The 20,264-nt window shown below is 42.1% G+C and overlaps 1 protein-coding gene across 9 annotated transcripts in view; it reads left to right on the top strand.

Annotated features, from left to right (window-relative positions):
- The first annotated feature begins 12,320 nt into the window (after positions 1–12,320).
- Positions 12,321–20,264, top strand: part of anks1b (ankyrin repeat and sterile alpha motif domain containing 1B) — a 703,274-nt gene continuing 695,330 nt past the window's right edge. For 5 of the 9 annotated variants that reach the window (XR_004415215.1, XM_033039692.1, XM_033039688.1 and 2 more), the window contains exon 1: positions 12,322–12,857. Coding sequence is in view for 8 of the 9 variants with exons in the window: in XM_033039692.1 (XP_032895583.1) it covers positions 12,637–12,857 (221 nt within the window). In the remaining variant the exon portion in view is untranslated. Of the gene's footprint in view, positions 12,858–20,264 lie in introns of all 9 variants that reach the window. The other 4 variants (XM_033039689.1, XM_033039687.1, XM_033039691.1 and 1 more) reach the window with 2 other exon arrangements.

Genomic DNA, 20,264 nt, shown 5'->3' with positions numbered 1-20,264 from the left:
GGAGGAAATGTTCCCCACAGTTAACAGGCCACCACTTGAATTTGGCACTTTCTTACTGCAGCATCACATCCTGTGAAGCATGATGAAGTGATAAACAATGATATGAACGTTTGATCTGTTAACTGTGGGAACATTCCCACCCCGTGTGATGCGTAAAGCAATCACAAATGTATTTATAAAGAAATTGCTCCATTTTTCATTTGATCAGTGAAACAGATACAGTACCTCAGTCATTTACCAAAATCTTCCGAGGCTGGTGTTGTTAAGAGTATCAGACAAAGAATTGGAAAAGTAAAACTATATGATGGCGGTTCATCTCCATGGAATGGATGTGAGAAAGTGAATGTTATTGTTTTTGTAGCCTTAGATTATCAATGAAAGAGGGTGAATATTTGTTTCTAACAGGTCAGTGATGACAGATGATTCTTTTTCCCTCCACAAACTAATATTGCTTGGCTAATCTTTCTACAACTGTCAAGGTTCTCGCTTGACAGCGACTGGCGACAGCAGTAATATTCCAATCACTCAGTTTGTAACCTTCAGGTTCGTGTTTGCAGTTAGCCACTCTAACATTCTCTTGCAAAGGAATATGCAATATGAATGTACATTTTAACTATTCTTCTTCTTTAGATTCAGTCCTCTATGTGCAAATTGGATTTGTTCTCAAGTGAATTTGAAGGTTATTTTTTTTCTATGGGAATTGTATTTCACTCCATAGTAAATAATTTCTACAGTTAATGCCATCTGTTTGAGGTGACATGTTCCTCTGTTGAGTTTATCAAGTTCGATAGCTTTTTCTTTATCATGCATAAGTGAATAGCATTGCTCTTCTTCTTAGGCAGTCCTTTCGGATCGAGAATTATTTCCTTTCACTCCAGATTTTGTGGGTTCTCAGGTGGCGAATAAAGTTTATGTGGAACCACAGACTTATGTGGAACCACATGGGGCAGGAGGTTGGCAAAAAGGCAGATTGGTGAGGCGGGGAGGATTTGTGTGCTGTTGTGTTACTTACCATTTTAAGTGCTGCTTTTCCACTTTGAGTGATCATGGGCCAGAGATTCCCAGGAATCATCGAGAATGCTTTAATTTCTTTAAACAGGTTTTGTGGATTCCTTGAATTTTGTTTTTCTGTCTACCTGGCAATCTCTTTGTGCAACAGCACTCAGAAGACTGTCCATTCAAGAGGCTGCTGACGGACATGCGAATGTGGTCAACTGATTGTGTCCAGAACGTCAATATTGGGGGTGTTGGCCTGGGTAAGGGCAACAAATTCGGTTGGTTTGACCTTACAGTGACTTTGTTGTGGAGATGGCATTGGTAGCAGCATTTTCTCCAAGTTATGAAATGTCTGCTTTAGGTAGTCCAGGTCTCAGAAGCACATGACATCACTGTCAACCATGAGTTCTGTGCCAGGTCTGAGATCCTTTACCGCAAACAACCTTGACTCGGAGGTGGCTCCCGAGACAGGTCAAGTGGTCCACATTTTCTATGGTCTTAACATGAACCTTTATTCTCCGACTGTGGTGTAATGCAGCAGGACAGGTTGGTAGTGGACTTTCTTCCTGTTGTGTGTTGAGTGCAAGATTCATCCCCCTAATTGGTTCAGCGAATAGGCTTAAAATGGCTTTGCACTTGGCCTCTGTGTTTAAACAAATTCAAGTGTCATCTGCATACAACTCCTTGCTACTGAGATTTGGGTGATCTTGGTTTTGGAGTACAGATGCCGTTGGTTGAAATCTTTCTATGTAGTTCTGAAGATCAGCTCTATTTCTGCAGGAAATTTGTTGGGGATAGAAACATAGAAAATAGATGCAGGAGGAGGCCATTCGGCCCTTCGAGCCAGCACCGCCATTCATTGTGATCATGGCTGATCGTCCCCAATCAATAACCCGTGCCTGCCTTCTCCCCATATCCCTTGATTCCACTAGTGCCTAGAGCTCTATCTAACTCTCTTTTAAATCCATCCAGTGACTTGACCTCCAATGGCCTCTGTGGCAGGACGAGGTGCAATATTATGGCGGGAGGGATTGGAAAGAGCGTTGGGACACTAATGTGATCTTATATGACAAGGTTCTTACTCAGATTGGTTCTGTTGCATATCTGTGCGTTAATGTCATGACTTGCAGGACATTCTGCAGCTAAACTAAACAGGATTCAATTTCTTTGGACTAACAAATTTGAAGGAAAAGTTCCACACTCCCTTGTAAGTAATGGAGTCAAAGGCTTTATTGAGTTCAATAAAGGCATTAAATTGTGGTAGATGCTGCCCGATCATTTTCCCTGGAGTTGTCCCATGGGGAAAATCATGCCAACTGTGCCTCTGGATGGATGCACAGTTTTGGGGTGCAGTCTTTCGGCCATCGGAAGGAGGTAGTTCAGAAGGACCATGGCAATGACGTCTACTGTGGCAGAGAGTAGCAAAGTCTCTGTAAAAACCACGGGTGGACCTGTCTCCAGCTGCAACATCTCTGAGGTCACCTGGTACATTCTTCTTTTCTCAGATATAGAGGATACGATTTGGGATTCCAGACTGAGGAAACTCATCCAAATTTTAGACTATTAGTGAGGTTATCATCCTCTCCCAAAGCCTACTTATTTCTGCATTGCATGCCTTCCTGACAGATTGCACTCCTTGTACGGATGCTGTTTTATTCATTTTTTTCCAGCCTTCGAAATGATTTTCTTTTATTAAATACGATGAAGATACATTTTCTGACTATCATTGCTATCAGCGCTAGACAGTGCTTGCTGTACAATGTGGACAGTTGGTGTCTAGCCTCTGGAAACTTACACAGCTATTCAGCACCTCGTCATTACTGATCGGTATATTTTGGTTAAATATTTATAGAATGGAAAGGTCTTTGATAGAGCTAAGGCAAATATTTGTCTTACAAAATTAACACATTTTAACTAACTTTAATCAGACTTTATAATTGGTTCTTGCAGAATCAGAGAATGGTCCTGGCACCATTTGGCCCTTAGAGTCTGTACTGTCTCTCTAAATACACGCAAAAACAATCTAGCTCGTACCATGGTAGAAACAAGGAACTACAGATATTCGTTTACAAAAAGGAAACAAAGTGCTAGAGTAACTCCGTGGGTCAGGCAGCATCTCTGGAGAACATGGATAGGTGATGTTTCGGGTCCGGATCAGTCTGAAGAAGTGTCTTGGCCTGAAACATCACCTATCCATGTTCTCCAGAGATACTGCCTGACCCGCAGAGTTACTCCAGCATATTGTATCCTAGCTTGTACTACTCCCTGTTAAACACACCTCCACCTTGCCTCTCACCTCATAGACTTGAGAATTACTTTATTTCAGGTAATTATGTACCTCCTTTTGAATGCAACAATTGAATGTGGTTGTGTAGGAAGGAACTGCAGATGCTGGTTTAAACCGAAGATAGACACCAGGTTAGAAGAAGGGGCTTGACCCGATACGTCACCCATTCCTCCTCTCCAGAGATGCTGCCTGCCCCACTGAGTTACTCCAGCTTTTTGTGTCTATCTTCAATTGAATGTGGTTCTTCCAGTATCCCCTGCAGTGCAAGCCAAATCCTCAAATACTTGGTGATTGAAAATATTTATCCTCCTGTCACTTAGCTTGTTTTGCAAGTCAGCTATTCACCCTGTTCTTAATTCTTCCACCATTGGGAACAAATTTCCTCCATTAATTGTTCATTATTCTTTATAATTTTAAATACCTCTCATCGGGTCCCCTCACAACCTTCTGTTTTAAGAACAAGTTTGCTTCCCCAGTCTGGCCACATCACTGAATTCTCTCATCCATGAAAACATTCTCTGCATCCTTTCTGAAGCCTTCCTGCCCTACCTAAAGCTTGGCGGGCACAACTGGCCACAACACTCCAGTGGTGGCAGAACCAGCATTTTATAAAGGTTCTCCATGAATTTGCTGCTCTTGTATTCGGTGCCTCTATTTATAATCCCCAGATTCCACATCCTTTTTTTAACTGCTTTCTTAACATGGCTTGCCAATTCCAGCAACCCATACAATTATAGCCCAGAGCTCTCTGTGTCATCGTGCTCATATTAGTATTGTTTATCTTGTCTCTTCTCATTTTTCACATCAAAACATTATAATGTTTTGCACTCCTCAGAATAAAATGTCACCTGCCACCTATCTGCCCATTCCATAGGTACATCTATATTTCCATGAAGTCTATTTGTGCTCTGCTCACAGCTCATGGTGCCTTCTAATTTGGTGTTACCAGCACAGAACAATGTCATTCTGGCATTCTTCAATCAATACATAATTGTCCAAGTGACTGCTAATTTTGTCCGTTATTATTTCCAGAACCTTCCCAACAGCCACGTTTAAACTGACACACGAATAGCTACTGAGATTGCCTCGGAGCCTTTGTTGAAAAAAATATATTGTATACGCGATGTTCCATTCCCTGAAGCATGATCCCTGTAGCTGCAACTCGCAGGGACTCTCCAATTTCAATCCTTCCTTCCCTGCTAACCTAACGTTCATCCCCTCTGAACCTGGTGATTCACCACATTAAATGCGGCTAACCTTCCAGTACCATCTCAATATTAATTTGTAGCTCATGTAGAATATTAATCAAATCTTTTGATGCACCATCTTCTTTCTCAGTAAAGATTCCTGTAGTCATTTACCACGTCAACCATGTCCACTGTCTCAATGAGTCGATTTCCTTTTTGGTCTCTAATTGATCTGTTCTCTCACAATCCTTGTCCAGTTAACATGCCTGTTAAGATTTTAGATTCACTTTTATTTTTCTGCCAGGCTTTCTTCAAACTTTGTCTATGTCATTATTTCAATTCCTTTCCACTAAACTTCCTGTAATCAGCTTTGTTTTCATTTATATTGTCAAGTTATTCTATTTTTTCTATCTTTGTGTCATCCAGGGAACTGAAAACTTTGGCTTTCATTTCTCTACCCTCTCCCTCGTGGCAATGTACCTGTACTGTAGCTTCGCTACCAAGCTTTGATTCCAGGCCCAAGGAACGCAGATGCTAGCATCTTACGTAAAACACACATTTCTGGAGTAACTCATTGAGTCAGGCAGTATCTCTCGAGGATATTGGATAACTTCTTCAACGTAGGCATGCCTTGAGGGTAAAATGCAGACATAAGAAACTGCAGGTGCTGGAACCTTGTCCTCCAGAGATGCTGCTTGTCATTGAGTTATTCCAGCACTTTGTGTTCTAACCTTGTATTCCAGGTTACCAAGGCCTGAACTGTTCTCATCCTATTGAAATCAAGCCTTCTCCATTTAATATATTTTACTCACAGCCGTCTGCAACTTTTTCCATAACTATTCTAGCCCTTAGAATATCATGACTGCTGTGTTTTAGATATCCCCCCACTGATATTTCCTTTGCTTGGCCTGGCACATTTCCCAGAATAAACTGCAGCAAATTTATCTTCCTGAACGCGCTGGACACATACTGAACAAGAAAGTATGCTGAACATACTAAATAAACTTTTTCTCTTACTCTTTACCCTTAGCTTATTGCTTTGCAAGTTCAATCACAGAAGCCCCTCATTTTTACCATATGGATTTTGCACATCTCTTTAATTTTCTTGCAGATTTACTCCTCAGTATCCTTCCCACCAATTAGTGGTCTTTGGAATAGTCCCGTTGTGCAATTTCATCACTGCAATTGTTTTTTTTTCTCTTGAGACGTAACATTGTTCATTCTTGGACATTCTCGCACTGCAAGCTACTCCTTGATCAGTACTAAAGTTTCTGTTCCCTCTTTTTCCTGACACAGGAATATTCAAAACTATTCCTGTCCCATTTTACCTAGGTTTCTATTACTGCCATGTCATAATCTGACATCGTAAATGGTGCTTGCAGATTATCAAACTTGTTCAATTCACCTCTTGCATTTATTGGCAATTAAGCAATTAAATCCAGTTTTTAGATGAACACAGGGAGTGGACTCTCTTTCATCCCTGGTTGAACAGCTGCCAAAAGAGGATTAGCTCACCTTTGCTCACAATGGTTTGATTTTCTAGTCAAATAGAGCTTTTGACGTTGAACATGTGTAGGATTTCAGAGATTAAGTTAGTGACGGTTTATGACCAAGTGTTTGGACCCAAACTGCCTCAATACAACTGAATTCAATGGTGATCAATGAAGAAAGGAAAATGATCATGTTTACTGGATCTCAGTCCAGCGATATCACTGCATCGTATCTTTGAAATCAGTGGTTGCTTCATCCTCCATTTTAAAATCAATCTAAGGCGAGTTTGCTGATAATTCCACAATAACCAGTTCCATTCACATTTCTTCAGGAAATCAAGATAAACAATAGTCAGGCTTCGGTGGAAAATAGTAAACAACATTTCTGCAAAATGAGTATCAGGCAAAGAATATTTCCAAAATGAAACAATGTGCCTAACTCCTTCTGATGATCAATAAAATTACAATTTTTTAATCTTCTATCACAAGCTCGCCACTTCCTTCCATCCAGTCTATCTTCACATTATGTTGCATCACAAAGACTGCACATATTGTTAATTACCTTCTATCTGAGGCACACCCATACTCTCTTCTATCAATCAATCAATCAATCAATCAATCAATCAATCAATCAATCAATCAAAGACTTTATTGTCATTCAAAAATACACCAACAAATGCAAGTCTCAATGAAATTTCATTGCATCTGGCTCACCGTGCACCATAAATAACAAAAGGATAAAATAGATAAAAAGATAAAATAGATAATAGTGGCGGTACATTATATGGAATTCAAGAGTCTGATGGCTCGGGGGAAGAAGCTGTTGCAAAACCTGGCCGTTCTGCTCCTTATACTGCGATACCTTTTGCCCGAGGGCAGCAGAGTGAACAGTCCATGATGGAGATGTGTGGGGTCATTTATAATGCTGTTGGCCTTGGACAAGCAACGTTTACACGCAATGTCCCGGATTGAAGGAAGAGAAGTCCCGATGATGTTTTCAGCCGTCCTCACCACTCTCTGCACAGACTTCCAGTCGGAGGCTTTGCAGTCCCCAAACCAGACAGAGATGCAGCTGGTCAAAATGCTCTCTATGGTGCCCCTGTAGAAGGTGGTGAGGACGGGATGGGGGAGGTGAGCTCTTCTCACCCGGCGCAGAAAGTGCAAACGCTGCTGCGCTGTCTTAACTAGTGATGCAATGTTTTGTGACCAGGTCAGTCTGTTCGTGACTTGGAGCGGACGTTAGCGAGCAGAATAGATGGAAGCGGTGTTCTGCAGGGGTTAGCCTTTAGTTTCGCCGTTAGCCCTTCCCCCTCCGAGTGCCGCGCTTCTGCTTCCTGTTGCACCGTCTCCTCCTAGTGCGGCTAGTGCTGGTAGGAGACTCCACAGCTTCGTAGGCCACTGGTTCCAGCCGACGCAGCAGTCCGAGGCTCCGTAGAGTATCCAGAGTGGCCGGAACCATGACCGCTGAACTGCTGGACGTACGCAGTTCCAACACGAACTGACAGTCACACACCACCTGCATCCCGTCACACTGAACAGCGACCAGCAAACTCTCCGGACTAAGTAAGTTATTTACTGTTCAAATTCTATTGCTATCGGGAGCCAGTGCAGCCGAGCAAGGCGCCGCCATTTTGTAATCTTTTCTACCTTCGAGAGGATACATTAGCTTGAAAGCCCAAACATCCTGACTTAAGAATAACTTCTTCCAAATGGCTATCAGATCCCTGAAACAATCACCTCTTTCTTACTCTCTTCCCAGAGGTACTGCCAAGTACTCTTAACTTGACCTCATTTGGTTGTTCTGTTATTGCACATTATTTTATTTGCAATTTTTTAGATTGCATTACAGTCTTTGCACCAACCTACTGTTGTGTATTTGTTGTTACATTTCTTTTGTATCTATCATTACCATGCATACTGTGGGGTCAAGGAAAGAGCGTTCACGTCGCGGCCCTGTTTCCACCAATCTTTCCACCGCCACGCACAAGAATCACAAGAATCGCAAAACACACCATTGTATGCAGATGCCAAGAAGTGTGTTCAGCTTTGGCTGAACAACTTCTAATCTTGTGGGTGGACTCGATAAGAAGAAAAGATGTACACTGTGTATTCTGTGAGCTTCATGTAAACAATGAATTCCATTTCACCCTGCTGCATGTGGCAATACACTAATCTGAATCTGAATCTCATCTTCAATATCCTGGAGTTCAGCATTGACCAGAAGAAAACAGACTAAGCATCTAAATGCATGAACAAGCTGGAGGTGCATTATACCATCAGTAGAGAACTCTGTATATTAGGAGGGAATTTTCTAACATCATCAGGGATCTTTGCTCCACTGCATGAATTCTGAATGCATTTAAAATGTAGATGAGATTTCCTGAGCATGCATTTTTTGTGAAAACTACACAGGGGTTTCCCTGTTGGTTGCCACAGCGAAAGTCTTTACTGGGGTTCTCCTCAATAATCTTCACCCGATGGCTGGAGCAACTCTCCAAATGTCTGTGTGAATTCTATCCATCTGGAGTCCAGATGGGCTTGACCATCACTCCACATCAACTACAAGACAAATGCAGGGAGCATTTACTGCCATTGTACTATATCTGTGCACTCCACTAATTGCAAGGGACGAAAAAATAGCCTCCTCAAATTCCACTGCCCACAGAAATGCCCACAGCGGACTGGCTGGTGTACAGCTAATCTACAGGATAAACTGTTCGATCTCTGTCATATACACTGCAGAATTGTCACTCCAACTTCAGTCATCAAGATGTTGTTTTTAGGCGATACTTGTATGGGCGTATTTTGTGAGGTTGAGTCAAAACCATTATCAATTTGTTCATTGTAACATGTGAAAGAATAGGACTTGCATTTACCATCGACACAACAAAGATTCTCCTCAAGCCTGGTTCTGCAGTAGAACACTGCCTACTGACAATAATGTTTTCGCATGCAACCTTGGAAAGCATGGACCATTTCCATATTCTGGGAGCCATCTCAATGAAGGCAGACATTTACAGAGTGTTGTCTGAGTCCATGTGCCTCTGATGCTGCTGGAAACAAGATTTTTATTGTACCTGTACCTCATTGTACTTGTGCATTTGACAATGAACTCTGCATGTCTTGACTTGCTAGATTTGATGAAGAGACCTGCGATTCTCAATGCCTCCTTGGCTGTAGCTTCTCCATTGTTGGCTTTCCAGGGATTTCAACAAGCCAATGATCAATTTACTTTTTTCAAGTAAGCTTTGGAACCATGCTTGAATTGCTTCCTCTGTCCTGATCAGTGTTTTCTTTTGTACACAAAAACATGCCGGCATGCATCATTAATATACACAGATGTCACATGTCTAGAAAATGAAATAATTACATGTAACTTTTTACAGGTGTCAGTACACTGCATTGGTGTGTACAGTCGCAAAAACCCCCAAAACCAATGGTCCTTGAGATACAAACCTATGCATACAGAAGGATGAGGATCTCAGGTATTCTCTTTGTCAGACACCCACAGGCTGGTGTGGTGTGCTGTCAGCAGGGATGCTTTCTTCACTGTCATCTGCCTCAGCTGAGATTCATTCATTCACCATCGTTGAAAACATTAACGACGCAGAGATGCTGGTTTCCAATGGGAACGGTGATGGACGCACCACACATCTCTGTCCTCCAGTTCATGCGGACTTCCGCTGCTGGATGTATAGGATTTTGGTGCGTGTGCTTTATCATCATTCCTTATAATGCTATGTACGACAGTGATCACAACTTCTACTGAAGTGTGGATGGCCGTTGGCTCGCTAGAAGCTCATCTGCCCTTTGACAGGTCTTGTTTTTGGCCCCGCTGTGGATCCACAGCCCCCTCCTCACCGAACCATGGGGGGGGAAGACGGTTCAGTCTCTGACTATCCAACCATGGAGCAGGTAGCACAGGATTACATGGTACCCGTGGCGGGGGAACTCCCCCCGACCTTAGCTGAGAGATTGTCCTCAAATATCCAAAGTCACCCTTATTTTTTTATGGAAATATATTGTTGTTTTGCAGTGTTTTACAGCAGGGTCAGGTTGGTGATAGTCTTACTTTTGAAGAACTGTCCATTCGCTTATGCACTTCAGCAAACAAGTCTATGTCATCTTGGAATTTAGCTTCCATGTAGGCAAGTGTTATCTGCCTGCTGCAGCTCAATGACTGAGGTTGTAATGATCTTGATTTGGGTTGAACAGTTTATCATTCATGCTGTAGATATGCTCAGCCAGAGAGGAAGTTTCATAGAGAGTAAAGTGTACAAGAACACAAGGAAATTGGAGAATGATTAGACCACCTGGTCCCTCAAACCTGTCCCGTCTTTCAATATGATCTTAGCTGATGAGGCTCTGACTTAACTCCTCCTCTGTGCCATTGCCTCAATTCCCTGATCTCTCAAAAATGTATTCACCTCCTATGTAAATACCTACAGTGATCCAGCATCCACTGTCCTCAATGTAAGATAATTCCAGAAATTCATTTTCCTCTGGGAGAAATAATCCATTAACCTCAATTATAACTATCTCCTAACTACGAAAACATCTCAACGTGTTCCCTGCCATGCCTCCTTAGGACCTAGCATTTTGATTAAGGTTAACGCTCATTCTACTAAATTCCAAAGAGTACAGGTCTAATCTTTTTAGCTGTTTGTGATCCTAGGAATTTGCCAAGTTAATTTCTTCTGAAGTACCTCCAAAGCTAGCATATCCTTAGGCAAAGCTAGCATAACTGTTCCAAATGCAACCTCAACAACATCCTGCATAATTCTCAAACTTCTCTACTTCTGATTTCCAACCCCCTTGCAATTTTGTGGTGAGTAAGATTTGGAAGAAAGTTTGAACGATTGCATGGTTGTGATCCCTGTCTTCACTGGGATTGTGTTTTTATGGTGGATCCATTGGTTTGATTCAGAGCTGGCTACATCATGGCAAATATTAAAGTGAATTACTGAAGACACTGGAATCCTGAAATAAAACACAAAATCCCAACAATGTGCAATGAGTCTAGCAGCATCCATGGGAAAGGAAATAGAGTTAATCTTACAGTACTGAAGGAAGGGCATTGACCTGAAAAGTTAAATATGTTTATGTTTATTTTTGTCACCTATATCAAGGTATAGGGAAAGGCTTTGTTCAAGTCAGATAATACCTAACACAAACACTGTACAATCAAGCCAAGCTCAAGTATAATAGGTAGTGCAAAGTGAAAGATACAGCATAGAGACTATAGTTCCCAGTATTGGAGAGACAAAGTCCAATGTCCACTGTGGGAAAGGTTGGAGAACCATAGCTTCTGGAAGCGGCATTCAGATGCCTGATAACAGACAGGAAGAAGCTGTTGCTGAGTTTGATGGTGCACGCTTTCATGCTTCTATATGAGAGGAGGGAGAAGGAACGAAGGGGGTGTTATTAAAGGCTAAATAAAGGTCTTTAGCTTTTCTTAGATTTTGCCGAGGCAGTGTGAAGTGTAAATGGAGTCAACGATGAAAGTCTGATCAGTGTGATGAACTGGGCTGCATCCAATTCTCTGCAAAGTCTGAACAGTCCCGATTGAGACCCAGCCATTCCTTCTCTCCAGAGATGCTGCCTTTTCTGCTGAGTTACTCCAGCGTGTTGTGTCTATCTTCGGTGTAAACCAGCATCTGCAGTTCCTTCCTACACATTTCTTTGCAACTTCATGTGGTCTTGGGCAAAGCCGTTCCCAAACCAAGTAGTAGTACGCGGCTGAAAGGATTGTGTCATGTGACTAATTCCACTCAGGGTAGCAATTATGTTTACAGAAATGATCCAGGGGGAGTCTGTGAGGAGCCCTTGAATAAACTACACACTCCTGGCTAGAGCTCCTTGTCTAAAATGTATTAATTTATACACTCGCCAAATGGAGTTAATCAAAATTAAGAACCCGTTAAGCACTAATAAACAGATGGAATAAGTCACTAACAACAATATCAATGGTAGAAATTCATGATTTATGAAAATTATATCGCTAATGACTCAATTCAGAAATCCTTCATTATTCATAAATTGCTTTGGGACATCCTGAGATCGGGAAAGAGCGCTATATACATTCACTATGTCCCTAGGTGCCGCCTGTGTCGTCCATCTCTTTGTATGGGATTTACTGTAACACGGAACGATAAAATATCTTCCCAAATTATATTTGGGTCATTAATTCCTTTAAAAAAAATCTTCTTGCACAAAAGCAACAGGAATAGTGAGGTCTATCGGCAGTGATTTGCGACCACGATGGTTTGTAACAAAACGCCGTGGACAGCCCACATCACAGTGTTAGCCTAGTGACCCCACACATCTCCCTCTTCCTTCCTCGTGGGGTGTGTGAGAGAAGCTCACGGTTCTCCGTCTCAGCGGCCGCTCGCCCAACGCTCGGCGAGACCGGCCGCAGTTCACGCCCTGACGTGATTGACGAGGCGGCGGGGCGGGCTGCGCTTCGCTTCGCTTCGCTCGGGAGGGGAGCAAGAGGCGTGTTGGGGCCACTGGCTCCACCCCGTCCCCCCAGCCCGGTGTGATAGATAGGCGGAGAGTGGGCGCCGACACTGGCAGTCTCTGCTCTCACGCTTCGGTGTGTTGGCCCCGTCAGCCGGTGTTGTTGCCGGCCGCCTCTGTTGGGGGAGCGGGCTATGAGGATGTAGCTCGGCTCTTTATGCTGCTCCACACACGTTGCCGATCGGAATTTGTACTCTTTATTTTTCGCCAGCCCCTGCCCCCTCCCCTCTCCCCTCTCTTTTGTATTATGGGGAAAGAGCAGGAACTTCTGGAAGCCGCTCGGATTGGGAATGTAGCTGTGGTGGAAAAATTGCTAAGTGGCAAAAAGGGATTATTGGGAAGTGGATCGAGTTCCATTCCACTCTCCAGCTTACTGAGGTAAGTTGCAGTGATTTCTACAGCCGTGCCGGTTGTATCTGCTTTACTACGATGACAAATGTGCATTTTTATTACAATCCCGCGTTTTAAGCGGAACAAATAGAAACACCTACAGCTCGGACTGCAAAAGGTAAAGTGAGGAGATTGTATTTCTTCCATTTCCTGCCAGAATTGATTTTTTTCCCAAGAGAAATGTGCAGAGTGAGCATCCTTTTATTTCATACGATGTATTGTGTTTTTTTTGTTCGGTTTCACATTATATGGGTTAAATCGTCAAATTGGGGATTGACTGGACGACGTTTACTTTCTCTACCCTATCTCGCCCCCGGAGCATTTTCCCAGAAAGTTTTGGAATTTTGTGGCTACCTTGGGGCAAGATAATGCTGCTCCAACACTGATCCATTTACAGGTGCCAAAGTAATCTCAATATGTCGATACGCGAGTAGCTGCAACACATCCAAGTAAAGTTATAGGAGCATCCTTTTATGTGCGAGTTATTGCCTTAATCGTGCGGATTGCTTGCATACAATTGAGCAAATAAAATGTATCTTGAAATAGATGAACGATGAATGCATTTGAAACATATGTGGCGTTGTAATTATGCAATAGGTAAAGCACACTCGCTCGGGGCGGCAGGGGGGGGAGAAATTAGAAATACTTGGATGGGGGATGGGCTCTAGGACCAGGCTATGGAACAGTAGTAGACAAAATGCAAGCTTCGGGAGGACAGTGACTGGCGGCTACACCGGAGCATCGCCGAAAATACAACACATCAGCAAGAAAGACCTTGCGCTTGCAAGCAGCTCGTGTTCACTTTTAGCATCGCGTGGATGACAAGGCTCGGATTTTGGTTTTGAAAGGCGACTTTGTATTGGGGATGAGAGGGAACAGGACAAAGCCGGCACTCGGTGGCAAATTCTCCTGGCGGCGGGGTTTAGCATTTCATTTGTGTTTCAACGAGGAGGGATGGGACACATTGCAGCCAGATGAAGCGGTCGTTGACATTTGGCGATCCCTCTGGGTTCACTGGAGTTGTTTCCTGCTGCTCACTTCAAATCTCCAGTAACCTTGTTGCTCGACTGCCTGGCAAATCGCGCTCCTAGATCGAGAAGGCAACGAACCCGCCTTAGCAGGGAGCAACATCGCGGTCTCGGTTAAAGTTTAGCTTGATGTTTTGGTTGGACGTTCCTCACTTGAACTGTGTAATTAACTTCTCAGTCAAAAGTGTTCCCCCGAGACGACGGATAGGGCAGATTTATTCACGGGAGAAACCACTCTGCATTATATTTGCATAACATGGCGTTGGTTCCGACAATTTACTGTTGGATGCTTGGAATAGCTGGGATAGTTGAGTCCGGGTGGTGGTTTGCGAATGGACACACAGACACTTCATCCCAATGCAGTGAATGCCATTTTCCACAGCACATGGCTGTCAATGAATGATTGCATTTATTTTGTAGAGAGTTGTTGAGCCTTTGTAAATTCAGAGAAGCAAATGACTTTGTTATCAATACGTGGATTGATTGTTATAAATATAGTCTGAAGAAGGGCCTCGACCCGAAACGTCACCCATTTCTTCTCTCCAGAGATGCTGCCTGGCCCGCTGAGTTACTCCAACAATTTGTGTCTGTCTAACTTTGTTATCAATAAATATCTATTAAGAAGTAGCACATTTGATCTTGCCATTCTTTATCAACATATCTCCAATATTGCTGAACTGGATATGATACTTTGTTTGTCTGCTCATAGCTGGAGTGTCACTTGCATGGGTTTCTGTTTCTATGTCTGCATAGCTACCCCTTGGTAAATTTAACATTAGCTCTTATTCCTCATTTTGGCAGTTACAAAGAAGCAATGTCCAAATGCATGGTTGTTTTCCACCCAAATGCTGACATTATCTTGCACCTTATTATCTTAAAGTGTCCAAATGTTGGCCGTGCAACAGAAATTTCCTCCAAATATAAACGAGGAAGATGACCATTGTATTTTGCTCCATTCCCTGACCACTGACATTATGGTAACATCGTGAAACTTAAACATGCTGTTCTTGGCCATGTTGTCATGTTTGACTCGGAGATGACCTTCAGCTCACATCTGCGATGTCGGTTTTATAATATGGTCTGTTTTCATTCCTGTCTCAGTTTATTTGGATCTGGCATCGGAAACTCTCGTCCATGCCTTCTTTGTTACTTACAGGGTACCTATTAAAGTATATCACCACCAAGCTGTGCTTGTTCTTCCCTCCATACATTTCTACAGGTCAGCCACTAAATATTTACTGGAAGTCATTTACTCAGCCCCTCACTATTTCCTGACTCATACTGAGTTTTAGTTACGCAATGCCCCAATCTAAAAATGTTCTCCCTTGTGTTCGAATCTCAGCATAAGCACAACGTTCAGATTAACCTTCCAGTTATAGCCTTATTGTTATCTCTGTATTTAATCACCACCCATAGGTGCTTATGACTTCAGCTGCCAAGGGATTAAACTCTGAACTTCTCCTCAATCATTCTGTCTTTTTCCTTTTGGGTACTTCTTAAGCCTATCTACATCTCCTAATGTCCTAATGGTAATGGTTTGAGCCATCCTGAGACATTTTGCCAGTTTACAAATTGCTATTATATTTAAAAAACCATCTGTATTATGATTTGAGATATGATTGATGCTTTTAATATATTGAGTTAAGGATCATTTATAGATCTGCAAAGTACCAATTGGCAGACATTCCGTTGTGAGACTTCAATATTCTGGGCTTCTCCAGAACAAATAATTTGTTTTACTGGCATGTTGAATAACTTTGGGGGAGGTGATCCCAAGTTGGTTTAGATTACAAATAGAAAGACTCTGATTTTGTTAAGCATGTCAGTGTCCACATTTTACAGAAAGATATCAGTTGTCCATTATTTGTCTGATTCACAATGGCAAAGCTGTCTGAGATGTTCCTGGGCTCTGTTGGCAAGGCTCTGTGCAGTGACAGGGTTTTGTATGCCTTAATCTGGTAATGAGAGGGGGAGACACAAACTCTTTGATGAAGCTGCTGATAAATCCCTGACAGACAGTAAAGACATGACCAGTTTGACAATTAGCAAAGCTGGAACAAGTTTCTTTTTTCAGTGCGCTAATGTCCATAATGTTCAGAAACATTCACCAACTATCAGGGCAGATCTGCCTCTGTCTGCCTGGCAGCAGCCTGTTTATAGTAACTGGGCTGTTGATGTGTATATGCTGAAAGCAGTGTTCTGCAGAGGACTGGGCCCGGGGCACATGTGCCAACGGACTCTTTAAATAATTCAATAATGCAATGCCAACTCTACTGATCTCGTACTTCAGCAAATTTATCCATTGAGTCTGGTATGGGTTCAGGAAGTGAGAACATTGGCAGTAGGACAGGTAAGTAGAGCTTTTTATTAATTTAAAAATTTCATGCGTATTATATTTAATTATTAATGGTTTTGTTTTTCTTAATGGATCCTGAGTGATATAATAAATGTTTGTGATCTTAAAGACATCCAAACACTCATAGCCTATGGCAGCATGAACACTTGATGAAGACCAGTTGGGAAAACCTCAATGATTATCAAAGCTGCCTGTTCATGTAACTGCCTATATATTTCAGGAGACGTTGTGCTGTGTCGTACCTTTATGCTGGTGCTCGTTCCTGGTTCCAACCGTGCTGGTAGGGACATGAGAACGAACAGCAGCTAGAGACAGGAATCTCAGGGCAGCATCAGATTTGTCCTATTTAAAAATGAAATAATTACCATGTTGGTATGCATATTACAAAAAAGATAAAGTATCAAATATTTTTTTTAAATATTCATGTTTTGCAAGAAGCACAAATAATTAAAGGTTGAGAATTGTCAGTGCCTTATCTAGTCTGTGATGATTGGGTCTGATGATCATGCTTGATGATCACACTACTGTTGGAGTTTGAGTTTATTTTTTATTTTTGCGGATAATTTGTGTGTAATTATTCTTCCATCACTGCAGTTTTCTGAAAATATTCCCCTACTTTTGCCTTGGTTTGTTTTATGTCATATGTCAGTAACATTCTCCAGAATGTTAAGGTAGTGTGATGCAAAAGTGGTCCCAAAATATCAATGCAGACTTGATAATAACAATAGCAATCGTATTACTTTCATGTACTAGAGTGAATTATCAATTAGAGCACATGGTATTGGGGGTAGGGTGTTGACGTGGATAGAAAATTGGTTGGCAGACAGGAAGCAAAGAGTAGGAGTGAACGGGTCCCTTTCAGAATGGCAGGCAGTGGCGAGTGGAATGCCACAAGGCTAGGTGTTGGGGCCGCAACTGTTTACCATGTATAAATGATTTGGAAGAGGGAATTAGGAGCAACACTAGCAAGTTTGTGGATGACACAAAGCTGGGTGGCAGTGTGAACTGTGAAGAGGATGTTAGGAGGTTGCAGGGTGACCTGGACAGGTTGAGTGAGTGGGCAGATGCGTGGCAGATGCAGTATAATATAGATAAATGTGAGGTTATCCACTTTGGTGGCAAAAACAAGGGGGTAGATTATTATCTCAATGAGGTTAGGTAAGGGGGAGGTACAGCGAGACCTGGGTGTCCTTGTACACCGGTCACTGAAAGTTGGCGTGCAGGTACAGCAGGCAGTGAAGAAAGCTAATGGAATGTTGGCCTTCATAACAAGAGGATTTCAGTATAGGAGTAAAGAGGTTCTTCTGCAGTTGTATAGGGCTCTGGTGAGACCACATCTGGAGTATTGTGTACAGTTTTGATCTCTTAATTTGAGGAAGGACATCCTTGTGATTGAGGCAGTGCAACGTAGGGTCACGAGATTGATCCCTGGGATGGCGGGACTGTCATATGAGGAATGATTGAAAAGACTAGGCTTGTATTCACTGGAGTTTCGAAGGATGAGGGGGATCTTATAGAAACATATAACATTATAATAGGATTGGACAAGCTAGATGCAGGAAAAAATTTCCCAATGTTGGGCGAGTCCAGAACCAGGGGCCACAGTCTTAGAATAAAGGGGAGGCCATTTAAGACTGAGGTGAGAAAACATTTTCACCCAGAGAGTTGTGTATTTGTGGAATTCCCTGCCACACAGGGCAGTGGAGGTCAAATCACTGGATGGATTTAAGAGAGAGTTAGATCAAGCTCTAGGGGTTAGTGGAATCAAGGGATATGGGAAGAAAGCAGGCACGGGTTATTGATTGGGGACGATCAGCCCTGATCACAATGAATGGTGGCTCAAAGGGCTGAATGGCCTCCTGCACCTATTTTCTATGTTTCTATGGTGAGGGACTAGTTAAAGGACGAGGAACCATTTACATTTGAATTTGATTCAGTAATCTATTAATGTAAAAATAGAAAATGGCTATTTTTAAGACAGCAGTAGATGGATTCTTGATTAGTACGGGTGTTAGGGGGTATGGGGAGAAGGCAGAAGAATTGGGTTAGGCGAGAGAGATGAATCGGACATGATTGAATGGGCCTTGATGGGCTGAATGCCTCATTCTGCTATCACTTATGGCCTTATGAAAATGCTAGAAATGTTCAGTAGACATTTGCAGAGGGAGGAAGAGAGCTAATGTTTTAGTTCCATGAACTTTCATCAGAACAGGGAAAATTTAGAAATAAACAATTTCAAGGGGCAGAGAGAATAGAATAAAAATGATCTGTAGTAAATTGATGAGGAGGGGTTGGAAGCCACATGCAGTGGTGGTATTCTTCCTGAAAGAAGATGGTAAACACATGAGAAGGCATAAATAGGAGGAGATGAATGAAATCGAAATACCAAAAGGGTGAGGAAAAATATATTGAATGCTGTAAATGTGAGATACATAGCTGGAATTTATGTTGGAAATTCTACCCGACACAACTGGGTAGGACTATGAGTAGTCGCCTTTGAGCTTGTGGTAAGCTTCATTGGAACAGTGACGTTGGTCAGAATGGGATTTGAATGGAGAATTCATATGATTGGCACCTGGATGCCAATGGACTGGGAGGTGTTCTACAAAGTGGATTAATGTTGCAAAACTCTGTGCGTAATGGATATAAATGTCCCTGCTTGTTTATGACCAGATACCAGCATGATTGCACACCAAGTTTGAATCTTTTTTTGAATGATGATCATGCTAACATCATTAATCAAAGAAGCAAAAATCTTTGTGCCTGCTGGCGAAACAAATCTGTACATTTTGATGGTGGACTTGGAAAGAAAACCACATCGTGTTTCAGACTGCTTCATCGCTCTCATGACTGAATCCTAATCATTGAATATATCCCAAGTAGACATTTGAAAAAGTAGAAGCATTCAGTGTTTGAGACAAACTGGAAGGAGAAACGTATTGAAAACAAATATGATGATACGTGTAAGTACATTTCTGAGTCATTCTTGGTGATTTCTTCCCTGTGTGTGACTATTTCTATTTATAGTTTGCTTAAATGTTCCAGAATAAAATATACATTGACCAGGGTGTTGAGAAAGAAAACATCAGCAGAAGTTGTCTCTCCATCTGTTTTGACTCGGAATTTGGCTGATCATCAAATATTGAATGATCAGTGCCTAAACCACAAAGTCTGCACCAGGTTGGATATTGTCATGAAAGAAAGAATAGGTTGATGAAAGTTCTTGCTATAAACGACTGATACTTCATATTGTAGTAGTTGAGTGAAATAATTATTCAGCTTATTTCATTATTGTTTGCTTTTCTTTCGTATTGCTCTTCTGAGAACACCAAAGTTAAATGTGCCTTTTTTTCTGGTAATGTTGGTAGGTTCTTGTATCTAAGGTCGCAGAGTGGAAGATTAATTTACAGATGAGTGTTTGGTGGAAGATTTTAATTATTAGGAAATATGGTGTAGGAAGCCAGAAAATGGAGTTTCATTTGAGAGTATATGGCAAAATGAGCAGTATAAGCATGCAAATGAACAACATAAATGAGCAAAACAAGAGTAGGCAACAAGTTTTTTGGTTCCATTTGCAATATCTGATGAAAACTTGAATATAAGGTTGGGTATGCTTTTGTTCACTCAGCATATAATGAGGGATGCTGATGTTGTGAGTGATGGATGTTGATAATAAAATATAAATAGCTAGCAAAATCCATGGAGGAGGGACAATGGAGGCAAAAAGAGTAATGGCAGGCAATGAAGTGTAATCTGATGTGAACATTGTAGAGGGTGCACACCTATATCCTAACATCGCTCTTTATTACAAAGGTAGACACAAAATGCTGGAGTAACTCAGCGAGCCAGGCAGTATCTCTGGAGAGAAGGAATGGGTGACGTTTCGGGTCGAGACCCTTCTTCAGACTGATGTTAGGGGAGTGGGCGGGACAGAGATAGAATGTAGTCAGACTGGTGGGAGAACTGGGAAGGAGGAGGGGATGGATAGAGAGGGAAAGCAAGGGCTATTTG

This window comes from Amblyraja radiata, chromosome 21, assembly GCF_010909765.2.
Source record: "Amblyraja radiata isolate CabotCenter1 chromosome 21, sAmbRad1.1.pri, whole genome shotgun sequence".
NCBI classification, from domain to species: domain Eukaryota; kingdom Metazoa; phylum Chordata; class Chondrichthyes; order Rajiformes; family Rajidae; genus Amblyraja; species Amblyraja radiata.
This window is presented reverse-complemented; position numbering and strand designations above follow the sequence as displayed.